We start from the raw sequence: 16,098 nt of genomic DNA on the forward strand, positions 1-16,098 counted from the left end.
GCATTCTTTTATTCTCCTCTTGGAATGATCAGAGTGATTGGATATGAAGTGGAACTTGTTTCCTTTTGTGATGCATCACCTGAAAGGAAGAAAAGCAGCTAGTGTCCTCATTAGTCAGACTGTTCTGCCTCCTGGGAAGAATGTGTTGTTGGGATATTGTTCTGCTAAATATTCTGATTTACTGCTTGTCATGTGTGATTTACATGTCTATAAACTTACAATAGCAGTGATTTATTATTTTCTACAGGCATTTCAGAACTAAGTAATGTATTTCGGCTAAAATCAATTTAATGGACTTCTATTCCAGTTGCGAGATGATTTACTGTCATGCATGTTGTATTGCTGTTGTACTTTAGAGAGGTTTAAAACATGTACTAAGGTCATTAGCCAAACACTGGCTCTAACCAAAAACCAACATGGGCTCTAAAAAAAAACAAAACTGTCTCTAACCTCTGTCTCCAGCTGCTAGTTACAAGAGATCAAATTTAAAAAAAAAAAAAAAAAAGTTACATATTTTCCTAGCATTATTTCTTTATGTAATCATTTGTTGAATTTGTCATTTAATCATATGTCTTCAGGAGATGGATTGGTGTGACTAATTACAAATCAGAGTTTCAGTCTGCAATATATTTTCTGATAAACTTGGCAAGTTAAAATTACGTGTGATTTTTCCAGTCTTCACCAGGTGAAGCTTAAATTTCCTATGCAGTGAAACTTGCAACACTTTGCTCCAGAGTACCTTCCTGGTATATGAGGAAATAAATTCTGTTCTTCCAGCACTTCCATGATAGGTTTTACTTTGGCTGACAGGAGATCACATTATTAGCAGAGGTTCAGAAAACAGTAACTGTCCATCTCAACCTCAAAGTTATTGTTCCTTGTAATGTCATTACCTTTGCCAGTACTATGTCTGAAGACCAAAATTTCTGTTTTGTATTAATGGCCCTGTTCTCAGTAGAAACTGTGGTAATTTAAAAAAAAACGTTTTTCTTTAATTCACTTGAAAGTTTTAGTTATAATAGCTGCATTTGCCCACATTGATAGTGCTTATCTCAAGCCTTTTGTTTAATGCCTATCCAGACGTTCTTCTGAAAAACAGAAAAGGATAGAATCTGTTTGTACTAAGAATATCAATATTCTTAAAACAAATAGTTGTAAGTATCTAACCCTTTCTCTATTGTAGGAATATTAAAAGCTTCTATTATTAATTTATTTCTGAATGAGATCAGAAAAAATGTTTTCTTCATGATGAGCCAAATTTTGGGTAAATTTCTTAGTCCTCTTTTTCTGTCACCAGAATAACCCCAGCTCTCTTCCATGTTCTTTCTGATTCCTGTACACAGTTCACTAGATCTTTAGTATCCCTGTAGTATGGTTTAAGTCTTTTATGTTCTCTAAACCTGTTGTCACCTACAATACTGTCTTTTCTCTTTCATGTTTCCTGCCTGCTGAACAGGAAAGAGGACATGCCGTAGCTAATTCAGGAGTTATGTTCTAATATTTATAAGCTGAAAATAAAGCCAAATGCAGCTAATAATGAAAATGTTTCATTAACTTGTGGTAATGCCTCTTCTATTCCCCATTGTATAGTAGTAATCATACAATGTTTTAACTTATCAGCAAAATCTGAGGAGGTTTCTGAGCTCCTAACATTTTCCCTTCACATTCTAACAATGATGGGTTTATGAGCAACTGTTTAATTTACTTCCTCCTTGTATTCATTTTTAGTGCTGAAAAAAAAATAATAAATTGCAAATGCTTCTAGAGATTAGCCCTTTCCTTCTTCTAATACCTGTGTATTTAGTTATTTGTTTTTTCTAAATAAATCAGCAACCATCCTGCAAATTTTTGATTTGTTTCAGTCCCTGTGAAGAGCCTCCTAATTTTATAAGACTTCTTAAAATTTCCAATTAGGTGGTGGTCCCTGCTCTCAGCAGTGCAGAGACACCGGATCCAGTTATGTCTGCTCCTGCTTTGTTGGGTATCAACTTCAACCAGATGGTGTCAACTGTGAAGGTAAAAGAACTAAAACCTTTACCTCAATAATCAACATCCTTATTTCAAAAGAGCAAGAATAGGTTAAAATTAAAAAAAAAAAAAAAAATTAAAAAAATCCAGTCAGAAGAGATCAGAATATGTTTATATCAGCAATGAAAGGAGGTGAAATCTTAAAAAGAAGACATAGTAGATTTTTAGCTTTTCCTTCTGAGCAGAGCCAAAATAAAATACCTGTGTTCTATTTTAGTAGTAGATGATAACTGAGTAGTAGATAATAATTGATAAGACAGATGAAATAGAGTAAGATTCTTCAGCTTGTTGAGGACACAACTGACAAAAAGGTTGAAAGTTGTGTGGATCATTAGTGGCCTGAGAATAGTCAAGAGGGAAGAATTGTTCATTTTCCCCCAGAACAAAAAATACACGGGCATCAGATGAAGTGGGCTGGGATGGAGCTCATCACACTTGACTTCAGACGTAATGTGGACATCTGCTTCGAGCTAGTCAGCCAAGGCACTTTTTTTTTTTTTTTTTTTCTTCTCTGTTTAAGAGAAACAAGCACTTCCAGGGCATAGTTCATCTCACATATTTTGAGTAGTTATTCTAGGATGAAAAGTGTTACTCATCAGAAGTGCCTTTTTATCTCAGACTGAAAAGGGGGTCTAGGTAAGTAGCTGTGATATAAACTTCAGAATATAAAACAGATACTGATGATTGGTCAGATTAACACTAGCTTAGTGTGAAATATAAAAAGAAAAAACTTATATTTGACATGTGTGGATGCCAAATACTCTTCTGGGTTCAAGACAAAGGTGAAAAATTCACAAATGTCAGTAGCTAGAAAGTAGAAAGTTGCAGCCTGTGGCCTGAGGAGTCCTTAAGTTATACGTGGGTGAGATCCAAAGCAAGAGAAACATTTCTGAAAGTTTGCTGCATTCAATAAGTCACTATAGTTATATAATCATCTGCTACTAGACCCAGTCAGGTGATTGTTGGTCCTTTGCTCGCACTTGGTACAACTTCCTTCTGTTCTTAAGTACAGTGAATCAGTAGTTAGTCTTGTTAGTCAAAACATCTAACACTCTAAGAACAGAGAGGAGTAGCCACGTTTTGGGAGTGGGAGGACAAACCTACACCATTCTTTGTATCCTCATGCCCAAAATAATCAGTGGTTGGAGGTGTGCCCACAAACAGCCTTTGATCTCTGCTCTTGCCAGTAGTTTTGTGTTTTTTATTTACTCTTTTTTGTTCTTTCTTTCTCCATTCCCTATCCCCCCCTCCCTTTACATATTCCAGATATTAATGAGTGTATCACTGGTACACACAGCTGTGGGATTGGACAAACTTGTGTCAATACATTAGGATCCTTTCGCTGTCAGCGGGACACGAGCTGTGGAACTGGTTATGAACTAACTGATGACAGTCGTTGTAAAGGTATGTCCTGGACAGAGAAACTGAAATCTTCCAGATTTACATTTTAGAAAAGAAAAACAAAACAGAAAAACAAAACAAACAAACAAAAAAACAAAAAAAAACAACAACAAACAAACAAACAAACAAAAACAAACCACAAAAAACAGCAGCAACAACAACAAAACACACTACCAAAACAAACAAACATTAAACCATCATCATGTCTTGCTCTTTTTATGTTTTCAGAAATATGTGTGTAAGCCATAGTTATACAGGGGCACACAGACAGCTTTAGTTCTTCTGGGACAGTAGTTTTCCTCCTGTCACCTTGCAAATACCAAATACAGGCTGCCTGTGGACTATGGTAAGACTTCCAGAAGAAAGAACTATGTTTATTATACATTGGCAAGTTGTGCTATGTGACAAGAGCTGATCTGCAGGCTGAAGCAGATGATTTTGAAGAACCCACACTCACACTGTATGCATTTTTGAGGTGTTTACTTCTGGCTAGTTCTAGTCTTGTTTTAGGAACTGGTTGCTCTTAATGAGTGGCGTGCCAAAGTCCTGCTCCTGGCACATATCTGATGGTTTATTTTCATCTTAAAGAATCAAGTTTGCACATCTCTAAGTGCAAAGTGGTAAGTGAAATGACCAAGGCAGTTCAATTTTGAAAATGCTGAGGTAGATGCATCCTGGAAAAAAAAAAAAAAAAAAAAAGTAAGCCTTTGTCTTCAGTAGGATTAAATTCATTGCAATGAAGTTCACTTCTTAATCACAACATTCTTGAGGATGTAAAAGTGAAAAAAGGTTAATACCAGTGCTGCTGACTACCTGTGTTTGAACACGAGGGTAATAGTCTTTTTTTTTTTTTTAACTAAATAAATTAATGATTTCATGTTGCATCTAGCTCAGAGTATGCTGTTACGTGTATCCATAGCTGCACCTGACATGCTACCTTTGCAAAGATAAATTGGCAGCAAACACCATATGATGTAGAATTGGTTTCCACTACCAAAAGGTCTGTTCCCCCAGACCCTAGAATTGTTTAAAAACAGTCTGTAATTTCATTTAATTGAGTAAGTTAACTCAGACAAAATTCTGTGTAGGGTTTTACTTCACAGAGTGATTAATGATGAATAATAGATTGGAGGGGGAAAAAAAAAAAAAAAAGAAAAAGCTGATAAATAAACTACAGCACAAAACCCCTAGAACATAGAGATGATGGTTTTTGAAAGTATTGTGGTCCAACTTCGCTGCCTTCGAAGTAAAATTCATGCTGATTTGAATGACATCAATTTTAGGCCCACAAATAGCTTACCAGCAAGTATCAACAATACTTTTCTGGTGGAAAAATGGGAATATAGTCATTAAATTATGAATGCCATTAGCTTTAGAAATTTCTTATCTGGATAAGATATGGTAGTGAAGTTAATTATTAACATTATGTCAATAATGATGAAAATAGAAAATTAATAATCTTCATGTATGATTTTTAAATGCCTTGCAAAATGACATGGAAAATATTTGTCTCATTACTGAGTTGTGCAGCATATAAAACCCTGCTGATTTAAAACAATTCTTTGTAACAATGTAAAACCCATACTAAACTTAAAGTAGGCCCCACAATCATTTTCTGAATCTTACAACCGCTAGGGATAAGCAGTTGTCTCTACTCTTGTTTCCATAGCATAGATGGGAAAGCCAAGATATGCTATGGCTAGGAAGTTTCTGCTTTTTAGAAGTTTCAGAAAATTTCTTCTCATTGTGAGGTAGTGAACATCAAATGTTAGTCACTAGCCACTGTGGACTAGGTTATGTTCATGAATGAAACCTTGTTAGCCCTTGTCTGCTTTGTCTGAATCATAATTATTCACAAATATTTATTTTCTGTAATGCAGTAGAATGGAATATTAAAGTGCACGTAAATCATATTTGTATGCATTTTAAAGCAGAATAATGCAAAAAGGCCTTGATATAGGTGAGGTTAAGGTTAAAATTAAAAATGCAGTTGGACACAATTAAGTCCTACTGACTTCAAAGATAAGCCCATGTATTAACACAGTGCTGAATCAAGACTGAACACTGCTGAACATGGTGCTTCAGATGCTTTATAGTCATTTTGAACCATTTAGTTATGAGAACTAAATGTGTAATAGCATAATAAACACATACATGCCTATATATGTTTTTACTGAGATTCTGTTTGAAGCAACAGTACAGGTTGATCCTGGATCACTGCATTGATATGCATGAAAATATGCTGAGGATTAATCTGTCTGACATTTTAAACTGTCTTATGTTTTAAATGTGATGAAAAAGTTTGTCAAACTCCTGCTAACATTTTTTTTTTGTGATGTACCAGATATTGACGAATGTGAGACCGGTACTCATAACTGCCCCCCCGATTTTATCTGTCAGAATACTCCAGGATCTTTCCGTTGCCGACCCAAGTTACAGTGCATGAATGGGTTTATACAAGATGCGCTAGGCAACTGTATTGGTAAGACATACTCTTATCTCAGTGAATACTTAGTGATGCTTAGGAGTTAATCTGTAGTTTCACTGGGTGAGTTCTGAGCTTCTCAAGTCATTCTTCATGTATGTATGTATTGCTCTGCTGTCTTTTTTCTGCTTTTTTAAAGACAGGGTTGGTCACACAGGTAAGATTTACAGATGAAAGACCTCTAAATAAGACTTAAATACTAGCTACCTATTTTTAATGAGATTTGGGCACTTAGCTGCATTTGAACATTTTCCTTAAGTCTTCAGAGCTTTTATCTGAAACAAAATCTGGTAAAAGTGGTATGTTTTAATCTCCCTCTATTCAAAAAGTTTTAGTTAAAGCTTAGTATAAAAAACTGTAAATTATGATTTCCTCTGTAACATACTTCATTGATATTAGTACGAAGAGGGTCTAAAGATATGTAGGTCTTTCTAGACCTATCACCTTTAGCTGTGGTTTATGAAGAATATTACTATGTATGAGAATGAGGGACTAATTATCATACACTGTGGAGAGGAGTTTTATTTTAAAGACTGCGTAGGACGTGTTGTGCTAATGTCTTGTTTCCAAGACTCCTGTCAAGTTATTCTGAGGCTCCTAAAAAACAGAGTTAAAACCTTTCAGTAAATATGTTAGAATTACTGGTTTCCAGCATACTCTAAATGGAATTGTCTAATGTGACCTACAAATCTGTCAGTTATTCCCTTGGGTAGTGTTTTCAAGTCTTGTCTTAACTTTAATATCCTCACAGCGGCATGGTGTGTTTTGGGCTTGTGGAACTGGCTGAGCAGCTGCAGCTGCCAATTCTAGCTCATTGTCAGCCCCACATTCTCCTGACCATATTGTACTCTGTAGTGCCAAAATCTGATCCTGGAAACACTGAGGCTGAAAATAAAATTGTAAAAATTTTGCAAACAAGATGAAGGGATCTGGTTGTTGTGTACAATAAACCCTTTGAAGACACTTACATGCCATAGCCAACACTAGATCCACAGCTGTAGAAGTTACCATGTCTGCACTGACAGTAAATCCGCAGCAATTTGCAGCGATAATGGTTATGTCCCCTAATATGAACTTGCTCAAAATAATTAGCAAAACAAATTCACAAGCTGATTTAACAAACTGTGAATAAAATGCTGCCTTATATGGTGTCGAGGGGGAAATAGTAATAAAGCTTTACTGTCTTTTCAACAAAGCAATTCTTTGCTTTTTATTGTAGCAACTGGAAAGCAGTAGCTCTTTGACAGCAGTACCACTGTGAAAAGTAATGGTCATGCACCAGTGAAATAAGGAGGAAAACTTGAGGCAGGGAAGAAGTAGGCACGTGAAACTGGATATTGCTGAAGGTTTTGAGATGCAGGTCCATACATTCACAAGCAGTGACTGTTCCTACAGACTGTCAGGTCTTAGATATATTAACATTTCCAGTTGTCGCAGGGTGTTTTGGTAGTGGCAAAAAGTTTCAGACTCCTGAAACTCCTTCTCTCCGAGCTAATAGCACATTGCTAACCCTGGATAACAGTGAGTTTCTTACCTTCTTGATTAGATAAACTGTACCATATCATACTCTCATACTCTGATATAGCTTAGTCTCATCTCATTACATATTCTGAGGTTTTACTTTTCATTTTTTATTCTTCTGTGTGTGTATGATGTCCAGTTTGTAAAAACAAAAAACCCATATATTTCATGGATGGTAGAGGGATGCATAGTGAATACACACATACGCATGCACACAAAAAGAGCTGTTCAAGTTCTTAAATGTTTACATGAGATGAGGTAAGGTATTCATGGTGAATACCTGTGAGAAGTAGTTTTTCTCTGTAAAAATGCAGACAACTGCTACCTATACGACTTACTACATCTTACTTGCTGTAATCCTCACACATAGACTGTAACGTAACTGGTTGAGCTGGTAAACTGAATTCTTCATCATCTCTTTGTAAATCTCAGGGGGGGATGACTTGTAAAGGCCTTTAAACAAAGACAAATTCTACAGCCAATTTCCTAAGCTTTTGAATGGGATCTGGGCCTTTTGTACCTCTCCTAGTCTTCACCCCAGAGGCGTAATATTGTTGAAGCTAAATGACACAAATGTTTGTGGTCCTGTGAGCAGAGCTTTTCAAACCACGAGGGATGTAAGAAAAGCATCTTACCTGAAACATCATTAGACAGCAGATTGTTACATTGACTTCCTGTACTCTTGCAGATATCAATGAATGCCTGAGTACCAACATGCCATGTCCAGCTGGGCAGATATGCATTAACACTGATGGCTCATACACCTGCCAGCGAATCTCACCCAGCTGTGGCCGAGGGTATCATCTTAATGAAGATGGAACAAGATGTGTAGGTAAGTAACAGTTCTGAAGAAAAAAAAAAATGTTTTAAGAAAATGAACCACGTGTGTTTACTGGTTTCTTGGGCTCTGCCTAATTTTCTCATGTTCCCAGAATCAGTTCTTGATCCTGTTCTTTCATTCATGGCAGTCACAGAAAGTGAAGAGTGACAAAGATCCTCTCTGTCCTTCAAATTACTCGTAAAACACTAAGAAAAACAGAAGTGACAATTGCCTCCCCTGAAAACGGCATTGTCTGTGACTATACCAGTATACTGGAACAATGCTGTGTAATCTAAAATCTCCCCAATAAATAGTTATAATGCAAGAATCACCTGCCACATAATGTCTCTCAGAAGACGTTCAAATAAGGTTGAAAGGCAGATATGCCTTGGGCTGGCATTTAACTAAGGTATCTGTTGCAAAGAGAGGTATTTTGCCTGCATTTTTAATTACTTTAAACGTTTATCAAAGCACAACTGACTGTGGTCTTCCAACATCTTATTTTAGGTGAAGAAATAGGTTCCATAAATATTGAATATCCACAATAAAATGTTTTTTCACCTAATTTCCTCCAAAGATTATCTGATTTCTCGATTTCCTGTTTTTTTTTTTTTCTTCCCAAGTCCCATCAAGATTTACAGCACATGTATGAGAGATACCTCATTCTGTAAGAATTTTACATTTAGAATTTTGCAATTAGTACTCTGATCTTGTTGAAGCTAGGTGCTAGATCCAAGTCTCACTTTCTCACTTTCTGTTTCAAAAGTTCACAATTACCACTAAAGAAAGCCCATAAAACACTTGTAAGGCAGCAAGAATTTATACTTTATTTTACAGATAGAAGGGACACACAAATGTGCATCTAAACTAAGAGAGCGTGTTGCTCTTCTCTCGACTTGCATCCTCATAAGTGTACTTACATTTCCTTTTTTATAGATGTGGATGAATGCTTATCTTCCAGTCAGCCATGTGGCGAAGGACATGTTTGTATAAATGCCCCAGGCAATTATCGCTGTGAGTGCAAATCTGGCTATTCTTTTGATGTCATCAGTAGAACTTGTGTTGGTAAGTTGTACCTATCAACTTACGTAAATCCAACCATGACATTTTAAAAAATGAGCCTGCGTAAAGAACATTATGGCTTTCTGCATAACCTTTCATCTGAATGTAAAATTGACTACTGTATTATTTGTATAAATCTAATACCATACTAAAGACATGCTGATACTTCAAAGGAAGCTGAATTAGTATTGTCAACATGTTATCTGTTATCCTACTAAAAGGTAAGATTATGAGAGTGCATGTAATTGTTTTCTGTGACTTTTTTTTTGTAGGCACCTACAGCAAAACATTCCTTTGGAAGATCAAAGTGACTTTCTTCTTTATATTGTCTAATTCAGTTATGCACAAGGGTACTTCTTAAATGAGCATTTTGGGTAAATCCTTCCCTCTCTAATTTTAAATCTGGAAAACAAAAATAAAACTCAAAACCATGGTCCTGTCCAGAGTACTGCTCCAAGGAAGCCAGCCAATATATAGATCTCTGTATGTTTATCATTGCAGATATCAATGAATGCAGACGTTATCCAGGCCGTCTTTGTGCTCACAAGTGTGAGAATACTCCTGGTTCCTACTACTGCACTTGTACCATGGGATTCAAACTTTCAACTGATGGCAGGTCATGTGAAGGTATGGCTATATGTGTAAGGTATATAGTATGAGATGTAGCTTGTCACCGTTTAGCTATTCCTGTTTGATTTTAGTTCATAAGACTGCTCTGAATTGGTACAAGAAATCAACCCAATGTTGTCCCTTTGATAGCATGAATGCTGCTATGAATAATCAAGACTGCTGTAGTCCACAGTTCCAATATTTTGTCCTTTGGCTGGATCACACAGAGGTGTATGTGTCTGTATTTACCGCATTTTCAAGTGATGTGACTAGATCAGCTTCAAGAGTTTCACAACCAGCTTTGCTGATATCCAAATATAAAGATGCAGGTGTGGTCCTAATGACTCCCTCCAAGTCACACACCTTGAAGGACAGTGGGAAATAATAGCACACAGTAACATATACTACCAGACCCTCTTGAGAATAATACACCCAAAGCCCATTATTTCCTGTTTACTCAGTAATATGTAAACCATCCTTTCTTAATTATTAAAGAAAAAAAAAATAATCAAACTTTTACCTCAGTCCTGTAATAGGAGTGACAAATACAGCAAGAAATTGAGGTTTCAGATGTATAATTTTGCATTTCAGATTTAAATGAGTGTGAGAGCAGCCCCTGTAGTCAAGAGTGTGCCAATGTGTATGGCTCCTATCAGTGTTACTGCCGCCGTGGCTTTCAACTTAGTGACATAGATGGGATTTCATGTGAAGGTAAGAACTGTCTTTGCAGATAAAGGATTCAAGCATTTTCAGTTCACACCATGACATACATAAATAGTTTAATAGACTCTTAATAGATGCATTTTAACATTTGATTCTGTTTGTTATTTTCCTGTGAAACTATGAAACTGTACTTAATAAAAGTCTCCCACCCATGCCTTTGTCTAGAAATAACTCTGCTTGATTGTATGGTGTCAGCTTTGCTGTTTACACAGAACTGTAACTTCACATACTTTCCTAACTGGTCAGAAATGTGCCTTCAAAATTGATAATTTTTTTTTTTTTTTACTGAGCAACTAGCACGATTTCTTGTCTTCAGCAAGTGAACATACAAACGTGTTTGTGTGTTTCATATGTAATATACAATATTATTACATGGTATTTTATATATCCTTCTTTTGTGGCTGGTTATGAATTAATGTGTATGTAGGTTTTGATCAAGTAGTAGTAGAATGTGGGTGTGACCCAGTGGACAAGATCTTGAAATTCAGCTTAGATATCTTGGACTTAATATGCAGTAAGAGCTTGGGCAAAACATCACCATTTCCTTTTTATTAAAACAGGAATAATACTATTCCTCTCTGTCCCATTAGTAAAGTACTACAATAAGATGTCACTGTATTTACAGTGTTATTACACATTTATAAGACAAAAGCAGACTGTCTCTTAAGCCCTTGGATTGCTTTTAATTTTCTTCACACCTCATTTATTCCTGACAACCTTCATTAGATAGTTGTGGCCCTAATCAGCAATTGTTTTTGTTTTCCACTAGTTAGAATCACAAAATAGTGTTTCAACCTTGCAGCATGAACACCATATATGTTCACTTAGTAAAATGCCATGCAGACATAGTAAATTAGTGGTGTTTTCCTCTTGCAGATATTGATGAATGTGCTTTACCTACTGGAGGTCATATCTGTTCCTTTCGATGTATTAATATTCCTGGGAGCTTTCAGTGTACTTGTCCCTCCACCGGTTACAGGTTGGCACCCAATGCACGAAACTGCCAAGGTACATTCAAAGGCTTCAGGGAGATGTAACAGGATTGTGGGCTTCTAAAGAGTTCTAGAAAGGTTTTGTATTTATAGTCCTGCAGCACTAAAAGTAAAACAGTCAGTAACAGCTTGAAATCTGGAGGGACCAATTTTTTTATAATAAATAACGGGATCCAATAGAAGTTTCTTTTACAGCCTATAGAATGAAGTTATGTTTTATACTGCTCTTAAAGAATTTGAACAAACTCGATGAAGATTCCCACTGTTAAATGATATGAATTAGTTTATCTGTCAAAAGGAAATATCATAAAGCTGTAGACATTTCAGCAAATATTTAAATCTTGCCCACTTAGTGGCACTGCTGTTCTTCCTTTTCTTGTTCTTGTGTGTTGGTTGGGTTATTTTTCTTCCTTTTGCTCTCCTGCTTTCCTTAATCCTGTAATAATGTTTAATTGCACCCCATATTCTCTAGTACCTAATGTGATATTTTCATCATACGGCACCTGCAAGTAGAGGAAAAGCATGTGTTTAACCCACTCACCTTTTTTCATTTGGCAGATATTGATGAGTGTGTTGCAGAAACCCACAACTGCTCTTTCAATGAGACCTGCTTTAATATCCAAGGGGGCTTTCGCTGTCTGTCTTTGGAATGTCCAGAAAATTACCGCAAGTCTGGAGATACGTAAGTACTTTCTTTTCAAGGTACATTGTGTTTTTTTTTGGTGGCATATTCTCCTCACACTGCTGACTGAACAGATTCTGGCAAATACATACTTTACTGGTTAGGCCTACCCCAAGTTTTGCACACATAGGTCTGGTCCTTTTCTCATGGTCCTATCTCAGTCTAAAAAAAAAAGGTATTCCCTTAAGAAGATGCCATGTGTCAATAGTTTCCATTATAATGTTCTCTAGAAGCATATGTTGATGTTCTCTCTCTGGCTACCTTGCAACCAGCCTGTTAGGAGGATTACATTCAGCTTCAAAATTCTGACTTTTCTGTCACACTCAGCCTTTGCTAACTATTATATTCCAGTGGTAGAATTACCTCTTATGTTGGCTCTTAACCTAGGTCAGAGAAAGCTATTCTGGTCTTGAAAATACAAGACACAAATATGGGAGGAGGGGTAGCTGGTAGCTCATTTACACCCATCCTGTGGTGCTGGCAATGCTAGCTAGAAGCTGTTTCAAAATTTTGGTGGCATGGCTGATGCAGATGGCCACTTTTCCACCTGCCCTATGGCTTTAAGGCCACCCTGTACTCCTGTACTCTCTGTATATCTCATACCCAGGTAGGTGTATGCATCAGGTCGAGAGGAAAGCTGATAAATGACACTGGTTACCAGCTTACTATTTTGCTCTTCACAATCAGTGTTCGTATACCCACTATCTCTGTACCTTCTCTGTAGAATGAAGCTGGTGCTTCCAGCTTCCTCAGAGGGACTTTGTGAGGATTGATTAGTTTCAATTTAAACCTTAAGCTGTAAAATGACAAGTAAGTGGTATAGCAAATGCATTTGATCAGAATGCTGCAGAGGGATTTCATAGTATAAAAACAAATATTTATAAAATACGCTTTTGAGATGCATCAATAGTAAGTAAATTTTAAGTTATGTTGGTCACATCAGTAAACAAGAAGTGCCTCATGATGCAGATGTTTATTTGTAACATCATGTGTTATTTGTATCTATCTTAATTCAAAAACAACAACAACAAAACAAACAACAACAACAAAAATAGCACACCTCATTTGTAATGGACCACAAAGCAGAATTAGCAGATTTTTATTCTTATGGACATCCTAGAGTTGAAAAAATTCATTTTATAAAATAGCTGTAAACACATATTCCATTTCATCTTCTTTCTTTTCTATATTTTTATGGATGTATTGAAAGTAATGGCTATTTGAGATGTTAGGGATTTTGTTTGGAAGTAATAGAATGTCTGAATTGTTTTTCTGTCTGGGTTGTTGCAGCTCTGTAATGGCTTACTCTGCCTAACCCAGATTCATAGGGAGAGATTCTTCTGATGTGCTAGGGCTATAATTAGGCTGTGAATCAGAAACAAATCCTGTAGCTGCCCAGTAAAGTTCTAATTATTTTAAGTCTTTGAGTGATTATCTTGGATTTATTAGGCTTTCACCTCTTGACAGCTTCAGACAAAGTTACTAAATATATTGTCAAAAATGAACTTGCATAAACCAAAGAGAATACAAGTTAATTATCTGTATTGCAAAATGTCCAAATTAGTTCAATGGGCAGATAGGTACTCTCCTACTTAGCCAGTTATTATTATACCAGCATGCCAATATCAGGGTGTGTGTCTTGGGTTACCTTGTTCCCAGTAGGGAACACTTCCTTAAGATTGTTCTTTAGTGCCCTTTCTAATCCAAATTAATTTAAATATTCTTGTATAATTTTTGGTATATATAAGCCATCATAACTGATAGCTAGCATGTCTTTGTTAGCCCTTGCATGATAATGACATTAAATCACTTTTTCAACTAAACTTGTGCCAGGATTCTAAAATTAAAATATCTGGCTACTTATATCATCCTATCTATTAGAAATACTGGTTTCTTCTCTTTTTTATTCAAAACACATTCCAGTTTCACCAGCTTGGCCTATCATAAGAAAAACAACACGTTTTCTATGCCCATCAAGTTAACATGCCGTAGAACTTTTGACCCAATACTCCAAATTTTCTTTGGAATAGCTATAATATAATAAGACTTGTATTGGTAATACAAGTTTGTTCATTATTTTTCCTTAGAATTCTTATGTATGGGCAACCACTCTCAGTGATCCAGAAACTTATTTACCTAATAACTTTAAAGCAGAGATTTTTGCATGGTGGTTGTAGCAGAGGTGATTGTCGTTAGATGAAGTAATTGCAGGATTGTCAGATGCTATAGGCTGAAAGCTCAGAACAGCTTACAGTTATTCTCAGCTTCATGAGTCCTGTGTAAGCATTCTCAACGACCAGCAAAGTGCCTGGCATGGTCTGGTCCTTAATGTAATAATTTTATTGATGGTCTAAACTATTTTGCTTAAATTGTGTATATATATATACATATATATATTTTTTTTTCTCATAAGCCTATGGGCTTGGTATTTTTCCAAGGATAACTATGATTTACAGCTACTCACAATAGGACTGCACTGCCCTTGCCAAACACTTTTTGTTATCAAATTGGATAACAAATAAAATCTCTTTTTGTGAAACTGAAGTCAAACATTTTTAATATTTAAGCCAAGAAAAGTAGTAGAGAAGATAAAGAGCAGTTATGGCGGTGTGTCAGAAATGTATGCTGCATTGAGCTAGATTTGGAAATACTTTTGTATTTTAGACATGCCTGCATGCTATTAATGTTGCCTGTTGCTTCTCATTATTAGAACCTGTTTTTAACTGCTTAGAATTTTGCCAAAACATAACCAGTGTCTGAAATTGTACATGCCAGGTGTCTAATTCAGGCTCAAGTTTTGGTAAATTTCTGCCACTGCTGTGTTCACTCATTTTCAAGAACAAGGGTAGGCAGGAATACATTGGTTTGTGCGTTTAAGAAATTTCATTGATTAATTAATTTATTTTTTCATTGAAGAGTTTGCTGTCAGATTTTGGAGCAGAAATCTGAAATTTGTTAGGGGATTACTTTTGCATTTTTTGTCATCCTTACCAAAAACGTGTGAAACTTTTAAAGTTAAAAATTTTTGCAAAATTGCAGCTAGCTCTTTTTCATAAACCTTATAAAAGAGGACCTGGATGGGTAATTACCCATGTGTGTCAAGGGAGTGTCAGGACTTCCTGAAGCATTTCTGAAAGGTATTTAACTTCTGCTTAAAGTCCTTCAGTGATAAGGATTTCATAGCCTCTGTGGCAATCTGTGTTTGATTATCCTTCTCAGTGCAATTTAATTCCTCTTGTCAGTAGAGATGTCTTCCTATTTTACCAGCAAAAAATCCTCTTCTGATTTAGCAGACATGAGCCTCTTAAAGGAGTCTAAATTGTGCATGCACCAACTTCACAGACTGTCTGAGCACATTCCCATGGCCAGGAAAGAAGCCTGATCTCTGTAATGTTAGCTACTACCAGTCCTGGACCTGGCATTGCAGACCCTGACAGTCCCAGAGCCTCTTACTTTTGTGCTTTTAAAGATAACCCAGACTTCATGAAAGGTCTTTCTAGTGTAGAGAGAAGAACCAACTCTGTAAGAAGGAAAGGCATCCTTAGGGCGGAGACTGAACGTAGGGAGAGAGATCTGAAGGTGCGAGCAAGTGAGGAAAGTGATCTGGGAGATGCTTGTGGGGGTGGAAAGTAAAATTGTATAAAAAAATCAGAGAGAAAGATGAAATAAACTGTGGAAATCAGTGCAGGATATGATGGGGGAAAGGGTCAGGACCTTTCTGGTAAAGGGTGATTAATGCCAGGTTTAGATGAAGACCATCAGAGCAAGGAATAGT

The 16,098-nt window shown here is 36.3% G+C and overlaps 1 protein-coding gene across 10 annotated transcripts in view; it reads left to right on the forward strand.

Moving 5' to 3' along the window:
* The window catches only part of FBLN1 (fibulin 1), an 89,752-nt gene that overhangs the window by 40,453 nt on the left and 33,201 nt on the right, over window positions 1–16,098 (forward strand). For 8 of the 10 annotated variants that reach the window (XM_068657807.1, XM_068657816.1, XM_068657861.1 and 5 more), the window contains 10 exons: window positions 1,184–1,264; window positions 1,915–2,016; window positions 3,295–3,432; window positions 5,774–5,911; window positions 8,124–8,267; window positions 9,192–9,320; window positions 9,819–9,944; window positions 10,518–10,637; window positions 11,526–11,657; window positions 12,200–12,323. In XM_068657807.1, coding sequence (XP_068513908.1) covers window positions 1,184–1,264; window positions 1,915–2,016; window positions 3,295–3,432; window positions 5,774–5,911; window positions 8,124–8,267; window positions 9,192–9,320; window positions 9,819–9,944; window positions 10,518–10,637; window positions 11,526–11,657; window positions 12,200–12,323 — 1,234 coding nt within the window. The remainder of the gene's footprint in view (window positions 1–1,183; window positions 1,265–1,914; window positions 2,017–3,294; window positions 3,433–5,773; window positions 5,912–8,123; window positions 8,268–9,191; window positions 9,321–9,818; window positions 9,945–10,517; window positions 10,638–11,525; window positions 11,658–12,199; window positions 12,324–16,098) is intronic. The other 2 variants (XM_068657824.1, XM_068657834.1) reach the window with 1 other exon arrangement.

The sequence above is a fragment of the Anas acuta genome, chromosome 1 (assembly GCF_963932015.1).
Source record: "Anas acuta chromosome 1, bAnaAcu1.1, whole genome shotgun sequence".
NCBI classification, from domain to species: Eukaryota; Metazoa; Chordata; class Aves; order Anseriformes; family Anatidae; genus Anas; species Anas acuta.